The sequence below is a fragment of the Bidens hawaiensis genome, unplaced genomic scaffold (genome assembly GCF_021521415.1).
Source record: "Bidens hawaiensis isolate Kalapana, Puna unplaced genomic scaffold, B.hawaiensis_p1.1 tig00012283_1, whole genome shotgun sequence".
NCBI lineage: Eukaryota > Viridiplantae > Streptophyta > Magnoliopsida > Asterales > Asteraceae > Bidens > Bidens hawaiensis.
In genome coordinates, this window is record NW_027491999.1 from 561,343 (window position 1) to 587,131 (window position 25,789).

Genomic DNA, 25,789 nt, shown 5'->3' on the forward strand with positions numbered 1-25,789 from the left:
CATATGCATCATGGAAGCCCAAGATTTACAAAATTATTATAATATAAAAAAAATAAAAGAACCCTAAGCCTACAAGGAGGCCGATCGGAAATCACAGCCAAGGGGAAAAGGAGAAAAAGTTTTTTGTCGGCCAGGTTTGATCGTGTGACGGCTAGGGAAGGAAGAAGGACACAAGAACAAGCCTCGGGGACGTTTTTCATCAGTTTACATCAGCCAGGAGCAGCCCATATTTACTCCATATCCTTTCTTTTAAACATTGTTCATCATCTTTTTATACTTGTTCAATTGGTTACTAGTTTTGCAATTGATTGAAAGATTGAAGTGTTTATGAGTAGAATTGATTGTTGAATGATTATTATGAAGATTGGTATGAAGTATATGATGATTTTATTAAGTGTTCATGGCTGTCCAAATATGATTAGAGGCTAATCTTGTCGGTTCTACCTAGGAATGATGATTATTGTTAGGTTTTGATGAGTTATTTGGATTGTTTGATTAATAGATGCATATTGTTATTGTAAAGTTTGATTTAGACATGAAATAGGTTGTGTTTAAGGGCTGGAAATTTTGGTAATTCATTGCATAAACTCCTTGCGTTGGTTGATTAGTTTTGTATTGATTGATCGGTGCTTGTTTGATTCTAGACTTTGTGTTTAGGGTTTTTTTGCGGTAGGAACAACCGTAGGGTTTTGTTGCATGATTTATTGGATTAAGTACAACGGTTAGACACCTTCTTAGAGACCGACAGGTGATAAGAAGTTACGGTTGTCTCATTGCCTTTGCATGCTAGAATAAGAATTGCGCGAGAGCGAGTTTGTTTCTTGTCAGGTTTAGGTGTTTTGAGCGACTAGTTGATCTATTTTTGTTTAAGTTGAATTGTTCCTCTATCCTTGGTTGTGTAGTATTCATTGCCATTAGGGTCGAGTGTTGGTGAGACCGAGAGGTGAGTCAACATTAGAACACGTTAGCAATTGTTTCCCGGTTTGGTCGTTTTAGCCGATTAAGAGTAGTTAGGGTTGTTGAGTGAGACCGAGAGGTGATCCAGTGAGCCTGAGCGATCCTTAGTCGTGTCATATTTAGGGACCGGTATCTAGATATCATCCAATCCATTAGCTTGTCAGGCCTACAGTTTCATTCAGACCTAGGTAGACGTTTTTCTCCATCCGAAGTTAACACGGTTAGTTTGTCGTTAAGTTTTCCATCTTAGGTAACTTTTGTCAGTCAGTCCAATTAGTCTAGTTAAGTTATAAAAAATCAAAAATCAATTAAATATTATTCTTAGGTAGGTCTTGTCTAAGGTTAGTAATCATTAGCGTTCTGACGTGTCCACGTGTTCGATACTCGGACTTCCTATGTCTATACTACTTGCGATCGGTACACTTTCCGGTTGGGTGTGGTTTAGGATTTTTGTTTTATATTTAAAGCTTAGTTGTGAGGGTCATTGCTATAGGGTTATCCGAAGCACCCCAGCAGACCATTCAAGACTTGTTGACAGACTGGCTACTCTTGAGAAAAACCTACCATCTGCAAGTGCTCTCAGGACAAGTGTTAACAAGAAGATTGAGGATGCTACTCGAAGATGGGATGTTGAGAAAGAAGCCACAAACTCAAGAGTCACAAACTTAGAAAATCAGCTTGCTTCATCCGCTTCCCTCGATGCACTCAGAGCCGAAATGGAGGTTGTTCAAGAGAAGCTCAAGGAACATGATCATCTCAATGAGCTTCAGCTGAAAACAAATGAAGATCTGGTGAGCAAGTATCAAGCGGCCTTAGACCTTATGGGTATTCATGAGGATGACTTTCATGGTCTGGAGGATCGACTTGATACAGTTTGCAGAAGTTGGAGAAGGTCTGGTGAGACTTCTCAGGCTAGTGGCTCACAGCCTACCGCAGGTCCGAGTGTGGCCTTGCGAGGAGTTACATTTGAGGCGTCTGAAGGAGAGGCGACTGTTGGTCGGTTAGTACAACAGGGCGGCCAATCTAGCGGTGTTGGTGGTAGTAATGAAGGTGATAAGGAAGATGTTGGTGACGATGGTGATGATGAAGATGATGATGAAGAAGAAGATGATGATGATGATGACGACGTTCATGATAGTTTTGATGAGGATGACAACGGTGATGATGATGACGTGAATGGAGGATATGGAGGAGCCGGGGCAGCAGGAGGTGGAGGTGGAGATAACAATCAATCACCTCCACACAATCAATTTGAAGTTTAAGACCCTGCTGCTCACGACTTGGCTGGCAAAGTCAGGGAGCATGATACACAAATTACTGACATGTATAAAGATTTATTTCCTGATGACTTTGCATGTGTTATGAATGACTTTATTAAAATAGGAGTGGACTTGGAGAAATAAATCACTGCAAACACGGAGGAGGCAGTTGAAGATGACTACATCACTACTCGCCCAATCCCGACACTCCTCCTGCTCAAGTTCAAGCTTCAGAGAATCCTGCTGCTGATCCCGTCTCCAATCTAACTGACGACTTGACACGGGAACCACCAAAGAGGAAGAGAAAGAATCATATTGTGTCAAGTCGTACATGCGCCCGCGATCTCATCTATCCTTACCACGATGACTCGCTAATTATATACGCGAAGTATAATAAGGAGAACGCGTGTTGGGCTACTAGATGGTATAGTGGTGATCTGATTTATCTCAACCACCATGAGCTGAAGTCATTACCAGAGCTTGACATTAATTATCTTCGAAAAGCTCTAGGCCATGGTGCGGTTAGAAGTACATTGGATAGTTGGATTCCAGATTATCTTCATCGTCAGTCGAAGGTCGACTACAGAGACTTTGAGCTGAATAAGGGTCGGAAGTACAAGAACCAAAGGGAAATAGACCCAGCCACCGGAGAGCCATGAACAATGTGGAGATACAGGGCACCAAAGAATTGTCATATCATCTACCATGGAGAGTCCTTTATTCCCAACATCCTCCAAGACTTCATTGGCTAGGAATTCGACAACACAACAGGGGAGGCCGTCATACGTTGCAAAGATATGCTTGAAATTCGCGTATTTGACGAGCACGAGCTTATGGGGCTGCATATAGAAGACATCAAGAAGCTCTACAATTCACCCCTGGGAACCGTCGAGGACATCGGTCGTCAGAACACAGACGGGATAGTAGAAGCCTTCAACAAATTTGTTAGAAGAGTTGTTGAACTTCCACTACCCGAGGAGGCTGGCTGGATTACGACACCGACGGGTTCCAATACTAAAGACTAGAGGAAGATTGTTAGTCCCATTTTGTTGTTTTAGTCTTTTGTATTGTAATTATATGTATTGGGCTATAGTTGTTAGTTGTGAATGTTTAGGCCAAAGAGAAATAACGTTGTAAAGCCCATTGGGCATTTGATGTGACTTACTTCTCTCTTTTGTTAAATAACGTTGTAAAGCATGCCATGAGAAGTAGGAGTTGTTGTGAAGAACAGAAAACCTTTTGTTAAATCTCTCTTTCTCTCGGCTTTCTTTCTTTCTCTCAAACTACCCGAAAATAACATCTCAAGATCCGAGACCGCTTAGGTGGCTTAGTGTGATTTCCGCTAGCACTAAGCTCGGTTGATCCAAGATTATTGTTAGATCCACCCACCTCGGGACCTACAACCTCATTTCCATCCATCAAACCCCTAGCTCCCTCATTCGTAGAAATGGCATAAGCCGCTAGACCTCTCGTGACTGTCCAACCGTCCATCTAATTGTCTTCACCACCGGCTACCCTCTAGTCTGAAAACCGTTATTCCGGTGAGCATTGCCGGAATAATATACTATTACCATCAATCGTCGCCGTCTTCAACAGCTCCACGGCCACTCTCCACCGTGCATCACAACCGTCTTCTTTCTTTCTTTCTTACTTTTACATCTCTAACTTTGATCTCGTCGTTGGGAAGAACCGCAGGGTCGCCGGATTTTCGGCGTATAGCGGAACGGTTCCCGAAATTCCCGGATCGGGCATTATAGATCCCGAACATCTGGATCTATAAGGAGAATGCTTCAAACACGCTTATTTCCCACTTTATTTCCAACTTTGTTTCTAGATCTAGAAACTTTATTTTCTAACTTCAACGGGTTTTAACGTCTCGGTTCGGGTAATAGCGGAATAGCACCCGAATATCAAGAACAAAGTTGAATCATAAGATTCGACCCGCTCTGATACCAATTGTAGGTCCCGAAACCGGATCCGACAACGAACGGCTTTGTACGGGTGCGGTGAAATCAAACGACCGAACAAAATAATATAACGATAATAAAATAGAAGCGATCTCGTTATCGGTTGAAAGATTTAATATATTAAACACGAACCGACCCACCCAAGGTGAGCTCCCCTTAGGTGGATGATTTACACCATGGAAAACACACATACAAAGATAGCATATGACATATTTATAGCTAAAAACAATAATATTCTAGAAGCATATTTCCCGTTGAAGTTAAACGTGTGCACCGAAGCTCTCGTCTCGTGTCCTGATTTCTAGCCGACTTTAATTATTATCTTGACTATGAATAAATAACGGGTTTCGTAATTTGATAACGCAAGTCACATTTTTGGCCTTACATATCCTTAAAGGTTAAGGGGGTGTACGTTTGGAATTGCTTATTTTCACCAACTTATAACTTATTAACTTTTTGAAAAGTAATAAAGTATTTGGTATTACTTATATTGTGAGAAAAAAAGTTTGATAAGTTATACTTTTATTACTTATTAACTTAATAAAAAGTTAAATGAGGTAAAATAAGGAATCCCAAACACCCGCTAAATGAAAAATGTGGTAGTATTTTTTTTTCTAACTAAGTTTGGATCCGCGAAAAGCATTTGTTCACTAATCATCAACGCCCAAGTCTATTCCTTTGATGAGATTTCAATCATCTTAATATTTTGACGCTCTAAGGTATGTTTTAGTATTTAAAATTACTTAAATAGTTACAAGTTTGGTCTTTTAAATTCTATCAGCTTTTGTTAATTTATATAACAGCTATACATTTAACTCTTATTCAAAACTAACTACCCTCACGACTTTTTAAGATGTAATAACCTTTTCACACGCTAATATTTTTTTAAATGAAGTACATTAGCTTGTTGCCAGCTTACCTTCTGTTTCGATGTTATCAAAAACTTTTAATTTATTGAAAAATTTTAATATTAATTTTGAAAAGTACACATTATAAAAATGAACATTTTATTGTCTCTTTTATTTGAGTATGATATTGCTGTACTTCTTTGACTTTAAAAAATAGCATATTACGTGATTGGCAGTTAGGACCGGCAATAAGTCGAGTCAGGCGAGCTCGGGCCATATGTAAGACCAAATTAGGGTCAGAGCTAGTCGATACAAAAGGGGTTAATTTAGTTCGGCTCGTTTCGGTATGGTTTCGAGTCAAAAGGGGTTAGATCAGAATAGGTTTCCGATTAGAAGTGCCGGGTCGGAACGAGATTCGAGTCAAAACAGGTTGGTTTAAAAATTATTTATTTGAGATTACTGTATATTTCAGCTTTGCTTCTTGATTTTCGACACGAGTTACACACGTACTGCCTTTGCACGAATTACACGTCTACATTCGGTTACGTGTGCACTGTCATCAGGTGAAGATGTCAGCTTGCGCGCCCACCCAGCCGCACCACACGGGCACCCAGATAGTTTTATTAAAAGCTCCAGTTATTTTACGAAACGCCTAAATATATCTAAAAAAAAATTATAGCTAGCTAACAGATACCAGCTTCTCAACCATCAGACACCAGCTACCACTTATTTTTGCCAAACTACCCTAAGTCGTAAGTGTTTCGGGCTCCTATGGTAATTAATATACACGGTCATAGAGATGAAAAGTATGTGAGATGAATTACGTGGGCTCGTGCATGCATAAGATGGTACGTACATTCGGGAGTTGACGTATCAGATTAAGGTATCACTGTTAAAACAACAGTGATTGGATCTGGTGACATATAATATAACATAGGCCTACCTACATATATCATCAAAACCTGACTTATCTCATGTCTTGTCAATGCCTGCCTGAATTTGTTTATACATAAAATTCAATGAAATGCATAGCATTACAGCAACGATCAAATATATATAGGGTAAAAAATCGTGACTTGCATATTAAAGAGGGTGATTATACATTTTAATAAAATAAAATGATGCATCGTGAAAATGCAGTATGGCATTTGGCTTCCTTCCATGATTTGAATGGATGAACCTAAAACGTTTACCGTTCATGTCAGGACTTGTCCGATGAGTTAGACGATTCTCCTATGTTGCGTTATCTCAAATGGCGGAACCACTATTTACTTTTTTATTACTCATAGTGGTTCTACCATTTGAAATAACTAAACATACACTAGAAAAGTTGACACAAACCGCACACATTTTAGGTTCTGGGTTGCCTAGAAAACGAAGGACCTTTGTCTCTCCCTTGGAAACAAACAGGGCATGGTTTTTGGTCGACTCAATGTATAGAACACCCTTTTACGTATATCATGACTTTATTTTGTGAGTTATGCAAGACTACGTACATTTGTTTAATTAAACCATTGTAAATAAACTTTTTTTTATTATGTATATGCATAAGGTTTTACTATACCACTCGAACATCGGTACCAGTAACCGGTATTCCATTTTATAGTCCTTGGTTTCGATACGATTCGCTTTTAATATTTTTGGGTCTTTTTCCATTGACACTAAATCGGTATCGAACGGTAAAGTAACTTTGAAACTCACGTTTTTATATTTGTAACTTTAAATTATTTTATGTTTTATGCATATACAGATTCATACCGAAACACGTTGGGAAATTCCACTAATGATACAATACAAACAATACGAAAACAAAACACCCTATTCCTAAGTCCTACCACATATGGCCATTGGAACCTCCCCCACCTACTCTTAATAGCCATCGGTATGCCCTCTCTCATCTGCACGAACTAGCATCGTCTTTGAGCGCCCCCCCCCCCCCTCCACCTTTCTCCTAACTACCCCATATTTTGTCCCATTGTACCTCTCAACTTGCTAGAATTGTTGAACCCCCACAATATTATCAACCTTAAAATAAGTTTCACAATTTGTGTGTGTTTTTCCTCACTTTTTGATCACCAGAAGTTTATTTTTATTTTAACCCATGTTTAAGCAAGTTGCACTTTCTCTAGTATAGTGTATTGAGTATAACAATACAAATTTGAAAGTTGAGTGATCATTTTTGTTCCATCAGAGTTTTGTTAATAATTAGATTTTTTCGTTGATACTAATCCGTCGGTTTACATCGTTGTGTAATTAGTAGTGTACTCTTTCACCATACTTGATACTTTCATGTTCTTAGGGTTGTAATAACATGTTTTTGCCGTGACACACACACACAAAAGAAAAAAAAAAAAAGAGTCAAATGTGTATGGGCTAGGTTATAAGTACGTGGTTGAAGGCTTGAAGCTACTTTGATAGAAGGCTGGGCCTAAAAGATTCTCTGTTAAATGTAAATAAATTTAAGCCCACTAATACGCTTTTCGGCCACCACAGACCACAACGATCCTTTTCTTTCTTTTCTTTTCTTTTTTTTATTTATTTATTTGTTTTTATTAATGATTTCATATGAAATTATATATTATAATTGTTTCCATTTGAGGTGATAAGATTTTTGCTTAACAAGTTAACAGATATTGTAAGCTAAAATTTGAACAACAATTGGAATCAGTAGCTAGTTAAATGTTAATTTTTTTAACAAACTTTGAAACTAATCCCAATACTCGAATGAGTCTCTCTGAGACGGGATGTCAACCATTAATACTAATTTTGACGCTTCATATCTGACTCACCAAAAAACACCTTCAAGAAACCGGCGATTGTGGGAAACCCATTGAGTCATGTTTTGAACTTGAAATCTTAAAATCTCAAGTCTTAAACCCTAAACCCCATGCCATTAAACCAAAAGACCATTTGCATTAAAATCAAATGGGCAAACCAGCGTAAAATAATCGATATTTATAGAGAATAGTTGTAGTCTAACAATTGTCAACAATAATGACCACAAAATTAGTCACCAAAACTTGGAGCCCGCTCGGCCACTAAGTTAGTCACTAAAACGCGGTCGATTAATCGACCGAAAAATACCTTGATTATCAAATGCGTGCTATCAATCGCAGCTTCAGTAGCAATAGTCATTTGTTAAACCAAGTTTAAAAGACTACCAATACAAAAAATAATTGGCCGAGTTTAAAAGACTACCAAGTTTAAAAGGCAACCTTTATTATAGAAACAAAGCTGCATTAGAGCTAATACAACCGCAAACAGAGTCTTCTTGGACTGTGAGCGATGACACCAGATTTTAGCTAAGTGAGAGACGATAAATGTGATATGATACAATTCCGACGTCTTGTGTTTAATTTATCCCTTAACAATAGGATTATCACACATTAAACATGAGTCTTGTGCTTGTAGTTCCTTTATTTCTGGTAGATGGAATGAGCAAAAACGCTCAGGTAAAAATGAGTCAATTAGTTGTAGACAAGTTCGAATTTCTTAAAACTAAACTTCGATGTACAACCCATACAGATCATTTTTTTAAACATAAATTGATAGTTTAAATATAAATTGATTCCAGTTGTGATAGTAGTATATTTATCATATTATTTAATTATTTATATATAATTATAAAAAATTACACGTGAACTCTTATTGGCAAATGATTTTCAGTTCAAATGGTTGAGGTGATACAACTAAAAACTTTATTTAAAAATGAAAATTTCTTGGATCCAAATTTTATATACAATAAATAAAAATAGGGATTTTAGGTTGGACCTGAGGGTATTTACACCTAAGGTTGATTTCCTTTTGAAGATTGATTTAAAAAAAACATGAACTCCCTTTATTTAAGGAGAAGTGGACAACCCAACAATAATAATGTATTCCGATACAACAAAAGATAGGAGCTAATCTATATATGGGCTGCTCGGGTTCTCTCTGAAGACTGAATCACACACTCCTATTAGTCTAACAGGGCTAGGGTTTTGATAATCATAGACCAATCTTTTATCCATTTTCTTTTAAAAACTTGACATATAAAAACAAGAGGTTTAGATTTGTCCGAAGTGGAAAAGCAGTCTCTTTTATTGGACTGATAAGAAATCCCTGCAGTATGTATCCTCACCTATATATAACAAAAACAGTTTACATAGTTTTCATACATAGATTGATCGGAACAAAAACACCTCTTAAGGCTGAGGGGTGTGGGGGCTCTAATGGGAGCTCTAGTGGGGGCTCCAGTCAATAATATTATGACGTGTGGCAGAGAGAGAAACTGGATAAGGGGGGTGTTGGAGCCCCCGTTGGAGCCCCTGGCCCTGGTGTGGAGGGGCTCCAGCCAATAATATTTTTTTTTAATTTTATAAGAGCTCAACGGCTCTTTTTCGAACTCCAAGACACCTTTTATCTCTCTTCTCCCGCGACCAGCCTCACGCCAGACTGGATTTCCGCGCTCGCGCCCCGCTCGCGCCCCGGTGGTGTGGGGTTAGCGCCCCGGGGCGCGAGCGGAGGGGCTCTAGCGCCCCGGTTAGCGCCCCACACCCCTCAGCCTAACAGTTTACTATATAGTTGGAAGTGAAGCTTTATGAAACTGATGTGAAAGGGGTCGGTCATTTTTTTTTTTTTTGTAGTCTAGCTAATTTTAAAATCAAACCCATTTTTGTAATATATATATTTTAAAATTCTAATAACACACGCTTTTTTGTAAAACACACATAATCACATATATATTCTTTGCCTTTTAGTGAAATCTAGGCCTGTTCACGAGCCGAGCCGAACCAAGCGAAGGTTTGCTCGTTGCTTTACTCGTTTACAACCGAACCGAACGGCTGAAATTCGAACCGAGAGAAAAACAAAACGAGCCAAAATTGAATTGATCATTTATCAATCGAACATTGGGTATTTCTTTTTCACTTTAAAATTTTTCAATAAAAAACAAGTTTGAAGACTATAAGTAATATATTTTGTAAACAAAGGTGTAGTTTTTAGACAAACGTATAATAGGTTGTAAATTTTAGGAGAAAGAAATTTGAAGTGAGATATAATGAGCACATAAACAAACTTTTAGTATTCTGAAAATTTAAATCAAACTTAATAAAACTATAAAATTGACGGAATATGAAAAATTTTAAAGGGTTTAAAAAATTGTATAATTATAGTTTATGTGTGTTGTCTATATATTTATATATTTGTTCATATATAATTATATATAAAATAAATTAAAAATATTCGAGCCGAACCGAACCGAGCAGACCTTTGCTTGTTGCTTGGCTCATTTACAAACCGAACCGAGCAGAGCGACTCGCTTACAATCGAGCAAAAAAACAAGCAAGTATTTTCCGATCAGTTTCCGAGCAAACGACGAGCGAGTTCAAGCGACAAGTGGTTTGAATGACCCTAGTGAAGTCTATAAATTAAATGAAAAACTCTAAAAATTGTTGGTCCGGCCCAAACTTCATTTATTTCATTTGAACATTTTTGATGTATGACATTTAATTAAATAATTGTGGGTAAGTCTCACATAAGACACGTGATAAAATATATATGCGAAAAAAATTAAGTATTCAAAGAATATAAAAGTTTTAAGTTAATAAACAAATATTTAATTTAATATCTCTAAATATTTATTAAGTTAATTGTAATAACTTTCTAGTGTATGCAGTTTATAGTTTTTTGAATGGCCAACAAATTCTCAAAATGAGCTACTGGTTAAATTCATTGAATCGTGATACACTCGTCTTTCGATTTGGAAAAAAACCCTCACCTGTGGCCAATGCCCGTGAACACTCTCCCGAAGGCACGACAGTGCGGTAAGATAAAACTTGTTCAGTTCAAGAATCCAACTAGTGAAAACCACCTAATCGCCTAGTATTCCATTATCATCCCGATACCTCTGAAACTAAATGCTATAGACAAAAATTGAATCTCTTACTTTCTAGTTTCTACTCTATCACTAGCTCATTGATATGCACTTTATAGTTGGGAACTTTTGACACTTCTCTGGTTCTCTATTTAATATTTCCTTAATTTCTCTCTCCACATGTTTATATATAGGTGACCTCCAAGTTCATCATAGACCCACATTTTCTTTTCCAATTCTTCCACTTTTTGTAATCATCAAATTCCCAGTCTTTCAGTTCCAAATCACAAACTCTAAATTAGTCAAGTTTAAACAATGGCAGCTTTTTCACACCAACAGCACCAATCTTATATTCTTGATCATCAAACTATTTTCTTTCCAAACCCTAACACCACCACTGCTGCCTGTTTCCCTCAGTTCAACCAACCTCATGATCATCAAGCTTCTGTAGCACATAAGTTACAGAGCCCAGAATCTTCAATGTCAATGGTTCTTGATGATCTGAAAGTTGAAAGTGGAAATGAGTTCTTGGCAAAAAAGAGAAAGGACAGACAAATGGTTTCTCATCAAGATCAATCTAAAGTAGTTCACTTAATTATATATATTCATTGTGTGCTTAATATATATTCTCCTAATGCTGTAATGATTTACTTACAACAAATACTTTATATGATATTAATTATGATCAAGGACACAAGCAACAAAATGATAAAGAAGCACAAGAAAACAAATGATTATCAAGAGGAAAAAAAGAAAAAGAATACAAAGAAATGTTCTTCAGATCAAGAGGAAACTGAAGTTGGGTACATTCATGTTAGAGCAAGAAGAGGCCAAGCTACTGATAGTCATAGCCTTGCTGAAAGGGTATATTTTCACACCTCAATTTCCAATTATGCCCTTCTTTTTTTTTCTGGAATAATTACATGAAACTGGTTATTATTTAACTGAAAAGATTTATTTTTTATTCTTCAGGTGAGGAGAGAGAAAATAAGTGAAAGGATGAAGCTGTTGCAAGCCATTGTTCCAGGATGTGACAAGGTGAACTGGCTTGCTTCTGTCTTTGTTGTTTATTTAATTAATTATTTATAATAGATGAATTTTAATAATCATTTAATAAACTAGAGTGATAATAATATTAGAACTGACAATTTCATGTGGGATTGATTGATACGTAGGTAACTGGAAAGGCCCCCATGTTGGATGAAATTATTAATTATGTCCAATCCTTACAAAATCAAGTCGAGGTATATATACATATAACAATATATATATATATATATGTATAAATTCTGTTTAATTATTTTAGTTTTCAGAATATAAACTTAATTTGCTAATGATTAAACAAAATTTCAGTTTCTTTCCATGAAACTTGCCTCTGTAAATCCCATGCTATATGATTTTGGAGTTGATTTGGATACATTCATGCTTAAACCTGATGAGGTAATTAATAAATAAATTGAGGTTTTTGTAGGATCACTTTATTTTATTATCACTAATAGTGCATGCTCTAAAATGTGTCCAGAATATGAGTAACATGGTACTGCCAATCATGCCAAGTATACAACAATGCAATCACAACAGCGGAGACGCCGCCTTTGCTCCGGCTACCGATAACTACAACTACTTGCCGCAGCTGATTAATGGATCAACAGCTACTAATTCACTGTTGTTTCAACAACTGCAGATGCCAAATATGTTGTCACAGGTATCTTTTCAAACATCAAGTATTAAAAAAATATTGAAAATAAAATTGTTATTATTATTATTATTATGTATGATATATATTTATTTATTTAAACAAATAATTTAATTTTCAGGGAAATGGACATGAATTATGGGATGTGGATGAACAAAGAATAAAACTAGACAATCGTTTTGCACTCAATAACTTGACTTCTTTTCACTAATCATGGTAAATGCATATATCGTTATATATTATCTATTTAATCCAGGTATATGTAGTATATATCTTAACTTTAACTTTTTCTTGTTTTAGGGTATGGAATTATAAGTAATTCATGTATGGATTTAAACCAACATCACGGGCAAAGCAAATTAGTTGAATTTATGTGAATATGAGAAAAACATGTGACATTGTGTGATCATTATCTAGAATCTTGATATATATATGTACACGAAGATTCCGGATCGACCACGTTGACGAGGAGCCGAAGATCAAGAAGGGCCTGACGATTTATGATCATTGAGCACATATTTACAGTTAAAAATGGAATTTGTATTTTAAATGCATGTTGGTAGAAGATAGTAAATCCATATTATTTTTGATTTTATATTTTGGACCATCAACTAATTAAGGCTACAGTTGTTTACTGTTGGTGTCACCTTTATTTATGTGTTGGTTTGGTTCATTGTATTTCGCTGTCTTATTTTGCTTTTTATGTGGGTCTGAGATGTCAGAACACAAACAATCTAATGAAAAATATGTGTTTCCTTTGCTGTATTAGTTCTACTTATTGTTATCGTGTTGACTAAAGACCTAGAGTTTCAGATACTATATTGGATTCGTTCAGACAATTAAACCGGAACAGTTATGACAGTAACGAAAGAAAATATTTTGTTATTTAATTTATTTGAATATATCGACGTCATCCTTAATTTAATTGGTCTCGTTAAATGTTTTGCTAGCATGGGATCATGAAATGTATAAAAGATATGGCATTGACATAGAAATGCAATAAAAAAGAGAATGAAATGACTCAAAACGTTCTTTTGTCATGTTTGATTAACACATGATAATGAAATGAATAATCACTTTAAACTTAATAAAGAAGACCAAATGAGCAAAATACGAATAACAAATATACACTTGTCTCATTATACAAAAACTGTACTCAGTTAGTGACACAAGTAACTAAAGCTATTGGTAAGGTCTGTTACAGCTTCAATCGATGAATTCCTTAAACGAATCAAGATTTAGACTCAAGATTTACACTTTGTGATTCTTCATAGCTCGAAATGAAGATCCTCAAACTTCCATGCAAAACCGTTAATAAGCAAATGCCCTTTAACATGAAACTTACCTCTAAACCGAGACCTTAGTTTCACGATGAGGAGGAGGATGACGAGCTTGATTCAGTGAACTTCCACCGGTGAATCTTGTTGAAATCACTTAGGCAATTGTCCTATACTTTCGTACACCCAAATTGTTGTCACACCCCAACCTACGGTGGAATATGCAGGAGCGTAACTGATTGCACAGTATAATGTGACAATAAGTATTCATTTAAATTCACATAATCAAAATACATCACAAACTTCATAACAAAGATTATCCAAACACTACAAGAAATTCAGCTTTTAGCGGCGACTAATACCGCCGTTTGTCGCCGCTCCTTAGCGGGTTGCTAAAGAAAAGGAGGAACCCTGTCACGACGGGTTAGTTCCACCAGCTTTCCCATTTTGGCAAATTTGGCCCTTTTAGTTTCCAGAAACGTATTTTTAGGCCAAATTAAGTGTTTTTAAGAATGTTTTAACATGTTTAGATATCAAACAAATAACATCATAAACTATAAATAAACACTCGATTTCATTAGTTGTAAAAGTCCAAATACAAGCCCGGGTCCAGTAAACAAATACAAATAATTAACCAAAATTGACGAATGTAACAGTATTCCCTACATTTGAAAATTTTGTCCCAAAATTAAGAAAAAACTACCACAATATCTGGAATACTGTAAGCTTGTTGACCCGGGCTTATACTTCGACTTTTATAATTAATGAAATCAATTTTTTATTAGTATTTTATGATGTTATTTTTTTGATATCTGAATTAGGACTGTTCACGAGCCGAGCGAAGCCTTGCCCGTTGCTTGGCTCGTTTACAAACGAACCGAACCGAACGGCTGAAATTCGAACCGAGCGAAAAACGAAACGAGCCAAAATCGAACCGAGCATTTTTCGATCGAACATCGAGCGATTTCGAGCATTTTTTATTTCTTTTTCACTTTAAAATTTTCAATAAGAAACAAGCTTGAAGGCTGCAAATAATATATTTTGTAAACAAATTAGCATTTTTTAGACAAACGTATAATAGGTTGTAAATTTTTAGGAGAAAGAAGTTTTAAGTGAGATATAATAAACATGTAAACAACTTTTAGTATTCTTAAAACTTGAATCGAACTAATAAAATTATAAAATTGACAAAATAGGAAAATTTTAAAATGATTTAAAAAATTGTATACTTATATTTTATGTGTATTGTCTATATATTTATATATTTGTTCATATATAATTATATATAAAATAAATTAAAAATATTCGAGCTGAACCGAACCGAGCAGAACTTTGCTCGTTGCTTGGCTCATTTACAAACCAAACTGAGCACAGCGGCTCGTTTACAATCGAGCGAAAAACGAGCGAGCATTTTCTGAGCGAGTTCGAGCGTCGAGCGGTTTGAACGGCCCTAAATTCTGAACATGTTAAAACATCCTTAAAAACACTTCATCTGGTCTAAAAATGCGTTTCTAGAACCTAAAAAGGCCAAAACTGCCAAAATGAAAAGTTGGTGGAACTAACCTGTCGCACGTCGCAACGGGGCGCCCCCTTTTCCTTAGCGACGTGCTAAAGAGTCGCAGATCAGATTATACTTTTAATCGATTTTTTACTCGTTTAAGTTCTATTTTCTTTAATTTTAAGATTAAATTCAGATTTTGTTATTAATTTTGGTTCGTTTTAGTTTTATTTTGACTTAGGAATATTTCCCTAATTTTTAGTGCGTGCTCAAGTGTTTTTAAGAATGTTTTAACATGACTTAGGAAAATTTCATCCCAAAAAGAGAATAACTACTACAATGTCGGGAATACTGTGGCATTCGTCAATTATTTGTATTTGTTTACCCGACCCGGGCTTATACTTGGACTTTTATAATTAATGAAATCAAGTTTTTATTAGTATTTTTATGATGTTATTTGTTTGATATCTAAACATGTTAAAACATTCTTCTAAACATGTTAAAACATCCTTAAAAACACTTAATCTGGCCTAAAAATGCGTTTCTAAACCTAAAAGGGTCAAAACTGCCAAAATGGGAAAGTTGGTGGAACTAACCCGTCTCACGTCGCAGCGGAGCGCCCCCTTTTCCTTAGCGACGCGCTAAAGAGCCGCATATCAGATTTTCATTTTTAATCGATTTTTGACTTGTTTAAGTTCTATTTTCTTTAATTTTAAGATTAAATTCATATTTTGTTATTAATTTTGGTTAGTTTTAGTTTTATTTGACTTAGGAATATTTACCTAAATTTAGGGTATGCCCAAGTGTTTTTAAGGATGTTTTAACATGTTTAGATATCAAACAAATAACATCATAAAATACTAATAAACACTCGATTTCATTAATTATAAAAGTCCAAATACAAGCTCAGGTCCAGAAAACAAATACAAATAATTAACCAAAATTGATGAATTTCATAACCGTGATCTTAAACCTTTTTCACTTGATTTCTCTCTCTACAAGCACAAAAACACTCACTCACTCACTCTCTCACTCTCTCTCTCTCTCTCTCTCTAAAACTTAGTGAAGAAAGAAGCATATGAGTGAGTGGTGACGGGCTTCACATTTCATGTTTATTTTTCTTGCATTTTAGTGGAATCCGGTGAATATCCCCTCGGTTTTCCCCATTTTCGATCACCTTCCACCTCCACCTTAACTCCCATTTCCTCATTTTGCCTTTCCCGATACCACTCCGCAAGCTCCTTATACAAGTCCATAACAGTTTTAATAATTTTATTTCTCAAACTTGGGATGTTATAAGGATTCAATGTCACATTTACCACATTTAACCTCCAAAACAACCAATTCTAACAAACAATTTTATTTATGCGGACTTTTCAACTAAAATTATATGTCGTGACTTACTAACGATATTGTTTTCATTGTTTTGTGAATGACACTTTGTAATTGCTAACCCTTGGGTTATATTATATGTATTCTAATATAGTAATAACGGTCAAACCATACAATAAGAAAATTAAAATAAATGTACTAGTCGGTCAAACTTTGTACTAGCTAAATGAGGCAGTCCATAGGAACAATTATGATTTGCAAAAGTGGATATTAAACACACCTACAAACCTAAAGCATGTAGGGAGATATCATTTTGAGCTATTCCTAGAGCTGCATTATGTTAGTTTTCTCATGTATCTTAATATATTTCCCGATCGAAAAAAAAAAAACTTACCCGCAAGCAGCACAATTTATACACGCTCTGGCTTAAACCAGTGGTAGTTTATTCCATGGATGAGCAAATTTTACAGGTAGTTGTATCGAATAGGGTACCTTTAGTACCAATTCGGTATCTGTTGTTTGAGGTTTTGGAATTGGTACAGTGGCGGTATCACTTATCCGGCCTGGTATTGGTATTTATCGAATTTTTGTATTCGGTACCAATATCGAATTGAGTTTTTTCCGTACAAGTACCCATTTTTGGGGATTTTCGGTCTTTTCTTTATCAAGCTCATCCTTAGTTCATTCAAAGGAAATTGTATTTTAATATCCCAACTTAGACATATTGGCTGAGATTAACCTCACCTCAGTAAATGTTTGCAAACTTTGAACTTATTTTCCTACGTCAATACCATATTAACTTAAAGTTAATCCCATTAGCTTTTTGATGATGTGGACTGCTTATGAGGCAAAAACATTAATAATCTTATATTAATGTAGGACCCACATAAGCAGTCCATGCCATAAAAACACTAACGGGGTTTACTTTCAGTCAATATGGGATCGTTGAAAAAAAATACGTTCAAAGTTAGGACTATCATATAGAATACGAAACGCTCCGAATCAGGGTGTCTCAACGGATGGATTTACATATGCAACATAGCTCTTAAACTTAAAGAATGCCATATTTGTATAGCATAAACATATCATCCATGCCCGAAGGCACCCTATCTATACATAAACTAAAATAGTCTAAAACATTACATAATTAAAATATAACTTCGAATGTCAGTCTTAAGCCAGGTAGCCATCATTTCATGAATGCCAGTCATGCATGTCTAATTATACCATGCACTTGCCAACCTAATGTACATATTAAAAGCCCGCGTTGCTATAGTGAATTCTATATTTCATGACATTCATACACACATATCACTTATCATAAAAGAATAATAACACGTACATACCGCAATGGTACAAAACATGTCTTCATGTCATATCATACTATACAAAAAGAAAAAGGGACTTAAATGTCTAGGACTATGCATATTTCATGTGAGGCTATTACCTACACAAGTGTACAATTGCGGACCAATACATTAACTTCGTTGCCACATCATGCACCACAGTAAACATACACCTGCAAAGTTTCGACCATGTATTGACTTATAAAAACATACTCATTATCTTTCACACTAAAAAAAGTAACATCGTTTTTTTTTTTGTTTTTTTTTATTACACACGTAATATATGTTATAACATTTAATACAAAACATCGAAAACTAAAAAAAGAATGTTTTGTTATTTTTTAACTAATTTTTATATATGTTTTCAGGAGAGAGAAAAAGTTATATTTATATTTACATTTTTTATTAACTTTAATTGTGGACCACAGGTTTCAAATTTTAATTAAAAACATGTAGTTGAGAATGAGTTTTTAGAGTTTTCACAACTCAAGTGGATTTTTATTTTAACCTTACCCCATACATGTATATACACAAATACATACATAAATATACACACAGATACACATATACATGTATATACACATACACAGATACACACACACACACACACACACACATATATATATATATAAAGTTTCAGGATCAAATACATTTTATTGAGAACCAATTTGTTGTTATTATTAGGTTTGTTTCTATAATTGTTTGTTGTTATTTTTTGTTCATATATGCTGATTTCCAATTATGAGATGTTATAAGTGTTTATTGATTCATTTTGTTGTTATTATTAGGTTTTTTTCTTATGCTGTTATAAGTATTTCCTATTATTATTTTGATGCTGATTTTGATTCTTTTATTGTTATTCTTAAGTTTTTTTTTATTATAAAACGTTGCTTATGTAGATTGTTATTGTAGTTGTTATTGTTTTCTACGTTCTCATGTTAAGATTATTTTGTATATAAACTTTCCCCTATATATATATATAGGGGAGGGTTATCCTAAAAACAAGTAGTTTCCTAGGAAGACTAGGAATAAATCATAGTCATTCGATCATGCTAATCAATGGTTGAGATTTAAAAACCGATAGTTTCCTAGTTTTACTTTTTCACCATTATAACCGACATAGTTTACTAGAATTCTTCTTCCACCATAGGATGTAATGCCACATATCAAAAATTTATTGGTTCTTATCATTGTTAGGAAACTATTTATTTTTATTTGAACCATTCTCTCTCTCTATACACACACACACATACATACGTACATACATACATACATGCATGCATGCATGCATACAAACAAAAGGACTGTAATGCCCCTACATAAATAAGCATACACACATTGCAAGCACTTGATTCCTTAACTAATTAGTTTGTTGCATCTAATTATACATACTAATTATAAATACATACATACATAAAAAGACTGTTATGCCCTTGCATAAATAAGCATACACATATTGCAAGCACTTAATTCCTTAACTAATTAGTTTGTTATTATTGTTCTACAAAGTCAAATAAAGTCAACAAATGTATCTAATTATGGAAGCATACACCTAATAAAATCTAACAGAGCACCTAACTCCTTAATACAGTCACACATACATCTAGGTATGCATACAACATATGAGCATACATATGCACACATTTTTACAAAGTTATACATAGATACAGACACAATCACACCCAAATTAATCATACATAAGTTAATATAGCATTGCCCCTGCATAAATAGATTAGCAATCTAGTTGTTGATACAAAATGTCGTAATTGGTATAATACAAAATACATGATTACCAGTTTAGGTCATTACTAGTTATATTAATATATACAAAACACCTAAACCACCAACTATTTAAACCCTGCTTGTTTTGATTCTAGCCGCCTGCTTGAAACTGGAGATTATAGATCCGATATGGCCAGGTTTTCACCAAAACCACCATCTCAAGTTCTAGGTGATCAACGCTAACATCCAGCCAAATTGCGGCTATAAAAGCAACAACATAATCGTCTCACTTACAGAGCATCTACCTAAAACTGAAGTTAATTGAAAAATGTGAATTCCGATACCTGTGAAAAACATGGTATTAAGGATTGCATCAAAAATCCAAATCATCTGTTTGATCGGCGAGGCACGATACGATAGTGGGAGACGACAGCAGTGAAAAACCGGCAGGAGACCACGGTGGGGACGACGGGGGGATACGGGATGCGTAACACCCCAGCTAAAGCGGAAACACCCAATTGTGACATACAGATTGCTCAAAACACATGCGACACTATTAAGTGACAATATTATCATTAAATCATTTAAATCACAAGTACACAAGTGTTCATGTAAACAAATACATTGAAAGGAAATCACAACAAACATCAACTTGTCCATTATTTAAATATCCTAGTTCTTATGTCTTCACCCGTCTCATTCTCTAATAATCGTACCTGTAGTATATATATAAAATGCGGTCAACTAATTGAATTGTTTGTGAGTTCACGCAAGTTTTATATAAGTACGTAAAAACCATGCAATTCCATGAACAAGTGTAACTAAAGCGCATGCAATGTCCTTTCCAGTCGGTAACAACCAACGTACTCGGATTGGGGGTCTCTTTTCCACTCATAACAAAATGGTCCTGAGTGCAAGGGGGGGTATGATTATACTTATTGAGACAACCATGAGCAAATAATTCTGAGCAAGTAATCAAGTAAACACACAAGTCCATGATAAGAATCGCAGTTTTGTAACGAATATAATAAATAGTTTGTTTGGATATGATATATATGCTACCCCCAAAAATATAAAAGCATTAAAAGCGGGGTGTGAGAAACTCACCTTCAAATTGAAGATAAACATTGCAATGAAAACCAAAAGCATGATAACGAAACCAAAGCGGTCGAATGTCACGAATTATAAATGAAAATGCAAAGAAAATCAAGACTAGCTACCGGGATTTAATTAATTTTGGTTTTAGATAAGTTTCACTATTTTATAATATCTTAAAGCATTAATATTATTTTAAGTTCTTAACAGATTTTAAACGGCTTATATTATTTTAATATGAAAGTTACGATAATAAGATTTGCGGATTTTAATTGGTAATTTTTACCTCGAACGGTAGTTATGGTAACGAAATTAACGATTTATAAAACTAACGGGTTTAAAGTCAACGAAATAAAAGCTAACGAATTTAAGTTAACGGATTAAAATCTAACGAAACTAATATTAAAGTTAACGAACTATATTTTATTTTGAAAACGAATGTGCTAATGAATTATAAAGTTTAGCAAACAATAAATATATAAATGTTAAACGAGTTTGAAAACGAACTTGACGGAAATGAAAAGTTGGCTTGTTTTTAATTGGAAAGTGATAAATATAAATTATAACTATTTTTATTTAATTTAAAATAATTTTATTTAATTTATTATTATTTTTAATAGTTTTATATAATTTATTTGATTAATTAAATATAAGAAATGAAGAAAAAAATAAAACCATAAAGGGTGCATAGACCCAGGTCTGATGGGTGTTAACTAGGGATGGACATTTGGTACTTGGTACCGACTTGATACCGTCGGTACCGAATCGGTACCAAAGTTTTAAGTTCCGGGATCGGTACGGTACCGGTATTTCCTGATTTTTTACCTTTAATACAGGTACCGTCCTGGTACCGTACCGGTACCGGTAGAATATTTTGGTACCGGTACTGATACCAAGATTTGGTGATTTTCGGTACCGGTATTTTCGGTACCGGTACGGTACCGAGCTCATCCCTAGTGTTAACACAACAAACTACCAACTAGACCACTTTGCTATTTTGATATAAGAACAAAATAATATACACACACAACACTCATGTTCATCATCTACATTAGTACCCTAGGTTTTTTAAGTCATTACTTCTGCTACAAGAATGTTAAATTAGTTGTTAGGGGTTTTGTTATACAATGAAAAACGACCAATAAGCATATTAATATTACCTGTAATTGTTTTAGATTCACGGTGAACGAGTTTACCGGAAAAACAAACTTTGAAGATTGATTCTGTGATATAGAGAGTATATGTGATTTAATGGAGGATTGGGACGAATTTGGATAATCATTTTTGGCCTTTTTATACCAACAATTGGAGCGCTTGGTGTTTGAAAGAGTGTTATTGAGTTTTAATAAGATACCGGCCGTTTCTGGCGGGTTATGATTTAATTTGTTCATTATAAGTGGTTATCACGCGTAACTATTGTTTGAGTATGATCGTCGTTATAGATTATTGTTGTTACTAGACTTTAATTGGTTTATAAAGTCAGTTAGAACATCGTTTAAGGGCTGTCGGAATTTAAGTTATGGTCGCCGGTGATCGGCCACCGGAAAAACGCTGAAGGGGATTAGGGAGGGGGGGGGGGTTAATATAAATTATTATATTTTAAACTTAATTTACATTTAACCCTCCAGGTTTCTTATGGTTATTAAAACGGGATTTTAGATATATTTATAAATTAGTCCCTTAACTTACAAGTTGTTTTAAGACCTTGAACTATGAAATGTATTTGTATTGAAATAAAAGTTATAAATGCTATAAGGAGTTATAAACTTGGATAATTAACATATTATTCCCGCAGACTTTGCGAATTGTTTAGCTTTATTAAACACTTTAAATCCCGGAGTTTCGTGAATTGAATAAAATGAAAAGGAATCGAACGAACGATAAACGCAACTCATCGTGAATATAATATTAATGATGAATAATGAACAAGAATATGCGTAAACGATAAATCGGGTCGACTTAACGAATTCAATAAAAATCAACGAATATAAAATACGTTAAACGAAACTTGAGATATATATATATATAAATATATATATATATATAAACAAAACCGAAAATTTAAAATGAGTCGGGTTTCCGGATTTGAAAAGTAACGAATGTTACAGGATAGTTACATTAGGGTTGTACAATGTGATGGTGAGAGATTATATGGAGCCGAGGTTTTGTTTAGGAGTGAAAATACGATAATATCCCTGAAACTAACGGGCGTAACAGCCGCTAGTTAAAAGCCGGGCCCGATTGCAAAAAAAATGACCACTACATGGTCCATATATGTGAAAATGTTTTCACGGAGTTGAAAACTGCGCTTTAGATTTCACCATAGAGTTTATATTTGCAATTAACTCTTACTATATGATCATGAATTTATGGGTATGTGTGTGATGATTTTACTTCCATTATTCATTAAGTGAAACAAAACCCGTTCCTCTGTTCATTAATTATCTCTTTTTGCTGTCTGTCTTAATTATGTAACTTAATTATCGATCATTATTTTAGTTCTATACATGAAAGAAACTTTTGAAAACACTTCTTATTTTTTTTGAAGACCTTTGCCGGTTGTTGGATCTCTTTGGCTTATTTTTCCTCATTATATATTAGCCGACGCCAAATAAAAAATTACAATATTTGGAAATAGTTGATACTTAAGTGTCAAGTATTAAATATTGTATTTTAATATAAAACAAAAAACTTTAATGTCTTACAAGATGCCAATACATCATTGTCGACTGTCAATCATCTGCTTAAAATAAACTAATAACATATCTATTCATGTAATTCTACGAAGACTACATAAACGTTAATGCTTTCATAAATGGATTAATATCAAATCGATCATGTTACCAGTGTCACTGGTTTAGCGGTAGACTGATAGATTGATACATTATTTTTAGAAGCTCAAATTTCTTAGTAAAAATTTTCGAGTTTGTTCGATGGTCCGATCATGTAAGATTCATAGCATAATAAAAATACTATACAGTAATAAATTTAAAAAAATATTGTCTTTGAACGTTAATTACTTTTTACGACCCGCGCGACATGCCGCGCCCAGAAATTAGTTAGCTTCAGGTAAATTGTAGCTCTCCACATAGTCTTGTTGAATTAGACAGTCATCGAATGTTGGTCTAAAAAGAACTATTTTCACTATTAAGTGAGTGCCTGCCCTAAAAGAAGAATTCAATATTGAAACAAAGATTTGTAGGATTTCAAATCATTAATTAAGTGGCAGCAAGCCTGAATGCGTACATGCTTCTATCTCTTAATTTCCCTAATAATGTTGTGTTAGTATTTAAAAAAAAAGAGAAAAAGAAAAAGAAAAGACGCTTTAAGGGGAATCGAAAGAAACCAGTTATATAAGTTAAAACACTAGACTATGGTTAATTTTACAGTCTAGGTCACTCAACATTTTATACATGGGTTTACTATAATTTTTTTATGTAGGCTATTCATTAAAAATCCATAATTCAGTGGGTTCCCGTAGTATATCTGCAACCTACTAGTTAGAACAATGCTAATTGATGATTATGAGAATGCATAATTATATAAGAATATCATGTAATTAACGATCACAGTAGAACAACACTGTTATTTGATGATTATAATAATGCATAATGTATATGATGTATAAAATGATACACGATCCATAATTAGATTAGAACTCGTATATCGTCGACCAAAATGCAAGTGTCATCATAATTCACACGCAATAGTGATTTCGCATAGTAACTGACTAATGCGCATATATATACACGTGTGTGTTATTTTTCATGTATTGTTGTCGATAGCTGAAAGAAACCACTTTTCTTTAGAATTCCAGGAAGTTCTTTTTGAGATGACACTTCAATGATAGATGGATTGGATATGCTCCAAAAGTGAAAAGTAAATAGATGATTGAAGAAACACTAATTGATCCCGGGCAGATTACGGATAATCTGGGGGTTAAATAGATGTTTCCCACGAGGGTTAGGTCCGGCAAGATGGTTCCTCTAATGACCTGCAAAACAGACACCGTGAGCTCGTCACTGAGAAGGGGGGGTACCTCCTTGTGACCACCCTCCGGCGTGAGAATCAGACTAGATTGCTCTGAATATGAGTGTATATTGAGAGAAATAGCTAGTGAAGGTAAAATACCTGATCCTCCTACCGTTCCACGGTGTTGGAGTATTTATAGCCGAAGGTAGGTTTCCAAGCAGGTACAGCCAGCTGTATAATATTCCTGTTCTACCAACTACGGGCTACGCACGTGCCATGCTGGTTGGTGGGTAGGCAGCGGCTGATAGTGACCAGGCCGGCTGTGTACTATTCCTTTTCCACCAACTGCAGGCTATGTGCATGCCACGACAAGGGTTGGTGAGTAGGCAGCGGCTAATAGTGACAAACAGTACTAGAGCATGCTCCTCGTACTGTTTGTCGGTGAGCTGTCACCCTGTGATTGGTTCATGGGCTGCTTTGGTCAGATCTTGTCTATTTTGTCCATACCTTGGCAGGTATAGTACAAAAGATCTTCCAGAAGCATAATTGATTACAAAGGACATAACCTGGAAGATCTTTTGTACTATACCTGCCAAGGTATGGACAAAATAGACAAGATCTGACCAAAGCAGCCCATGAACCAATCACAGGGTGACAGCTCACCGACAAACAGTACGAGGAGCATGCTCTAGTACTGTTTGTCACTATTAGCCGCTGCCTACTCACCAACCCTTGTCGTGGCATGCACATAGCCTGCAGTTGGTGGAAAAGGAATAGTACACAGCCGGCCTGGTCACTATCAGCCGCTGCCTACCCACCAACCAGCATGGCACGTGCGTAGCCCGTAGTTGGTAGAACAGGAATATTATACAGCTGGCTGTACCTGCTTGGAAACCTACATTCGGCTATAAATACTCCAACACCGTGGAACGGTAGGAGGATCAGGTATTTTACCTTCACTAGCTA

The 25,789-nt window shown here is 35.0% G+C and overlaps 1 protein-coding gene across 1 annotated transcript; it reads left to right on the top strand.

The window, feature by feature from the left end:
• The first annotated feature begins 11,045 nt into the window (after positions 1–11,045).
• LOC143540606 (basic helix-loop-helix protein 80-like) lies at positions 11,046–12,952 on the top strand. Its single transcript, XM_077033621.1, has 8 exons — positions 11,046–11,467; positions 11,576–11,749; positions 11,858–11,923; positions 12,061–12,129; positions 12,239–12,325; positions 12,408–12,590; positions 12,703–12,812; positions 12,937–12,952. Exons 1-7 carry the CDS (start codon positions 11,201–11,203, stop codon positions 12,790–12,792), a joined length of 936 nt encoding a protein of 311 aa, XP_076889736.1. The 5' UTR covers positions 11,046–11,200; the 3' UTR covers positions 12,793–12,812; positions 12,937–12,952.
• Positions 12,953–25,789: the final 12,837 nt, after the last annotated feature.

Bases quoted from the DNA above. Each gene is read 5' to 3' on its own strand.
- LOC143540606 (XM_077033621.1), top strand. From the start codon at position 11,201: ATGGCAGCTTTTTCACACCAACAGCACCAATCTTATATTCTTGATCAT. The intron at 11,468-11,575 runs GTAGTTCACTTA...ATTATGATCAAG, and splicing joins CTCATCAAGATCAATCTAAA to GACACAAGCAACAAAATGAT. The intron at 11,750-11,857 runs GTATATTTTCAC...TTTATTCTTCAG, and splicing joins GTCATAGCCTTGCTGAAAGG to GTGAGGAGAGAGAAAATAAG.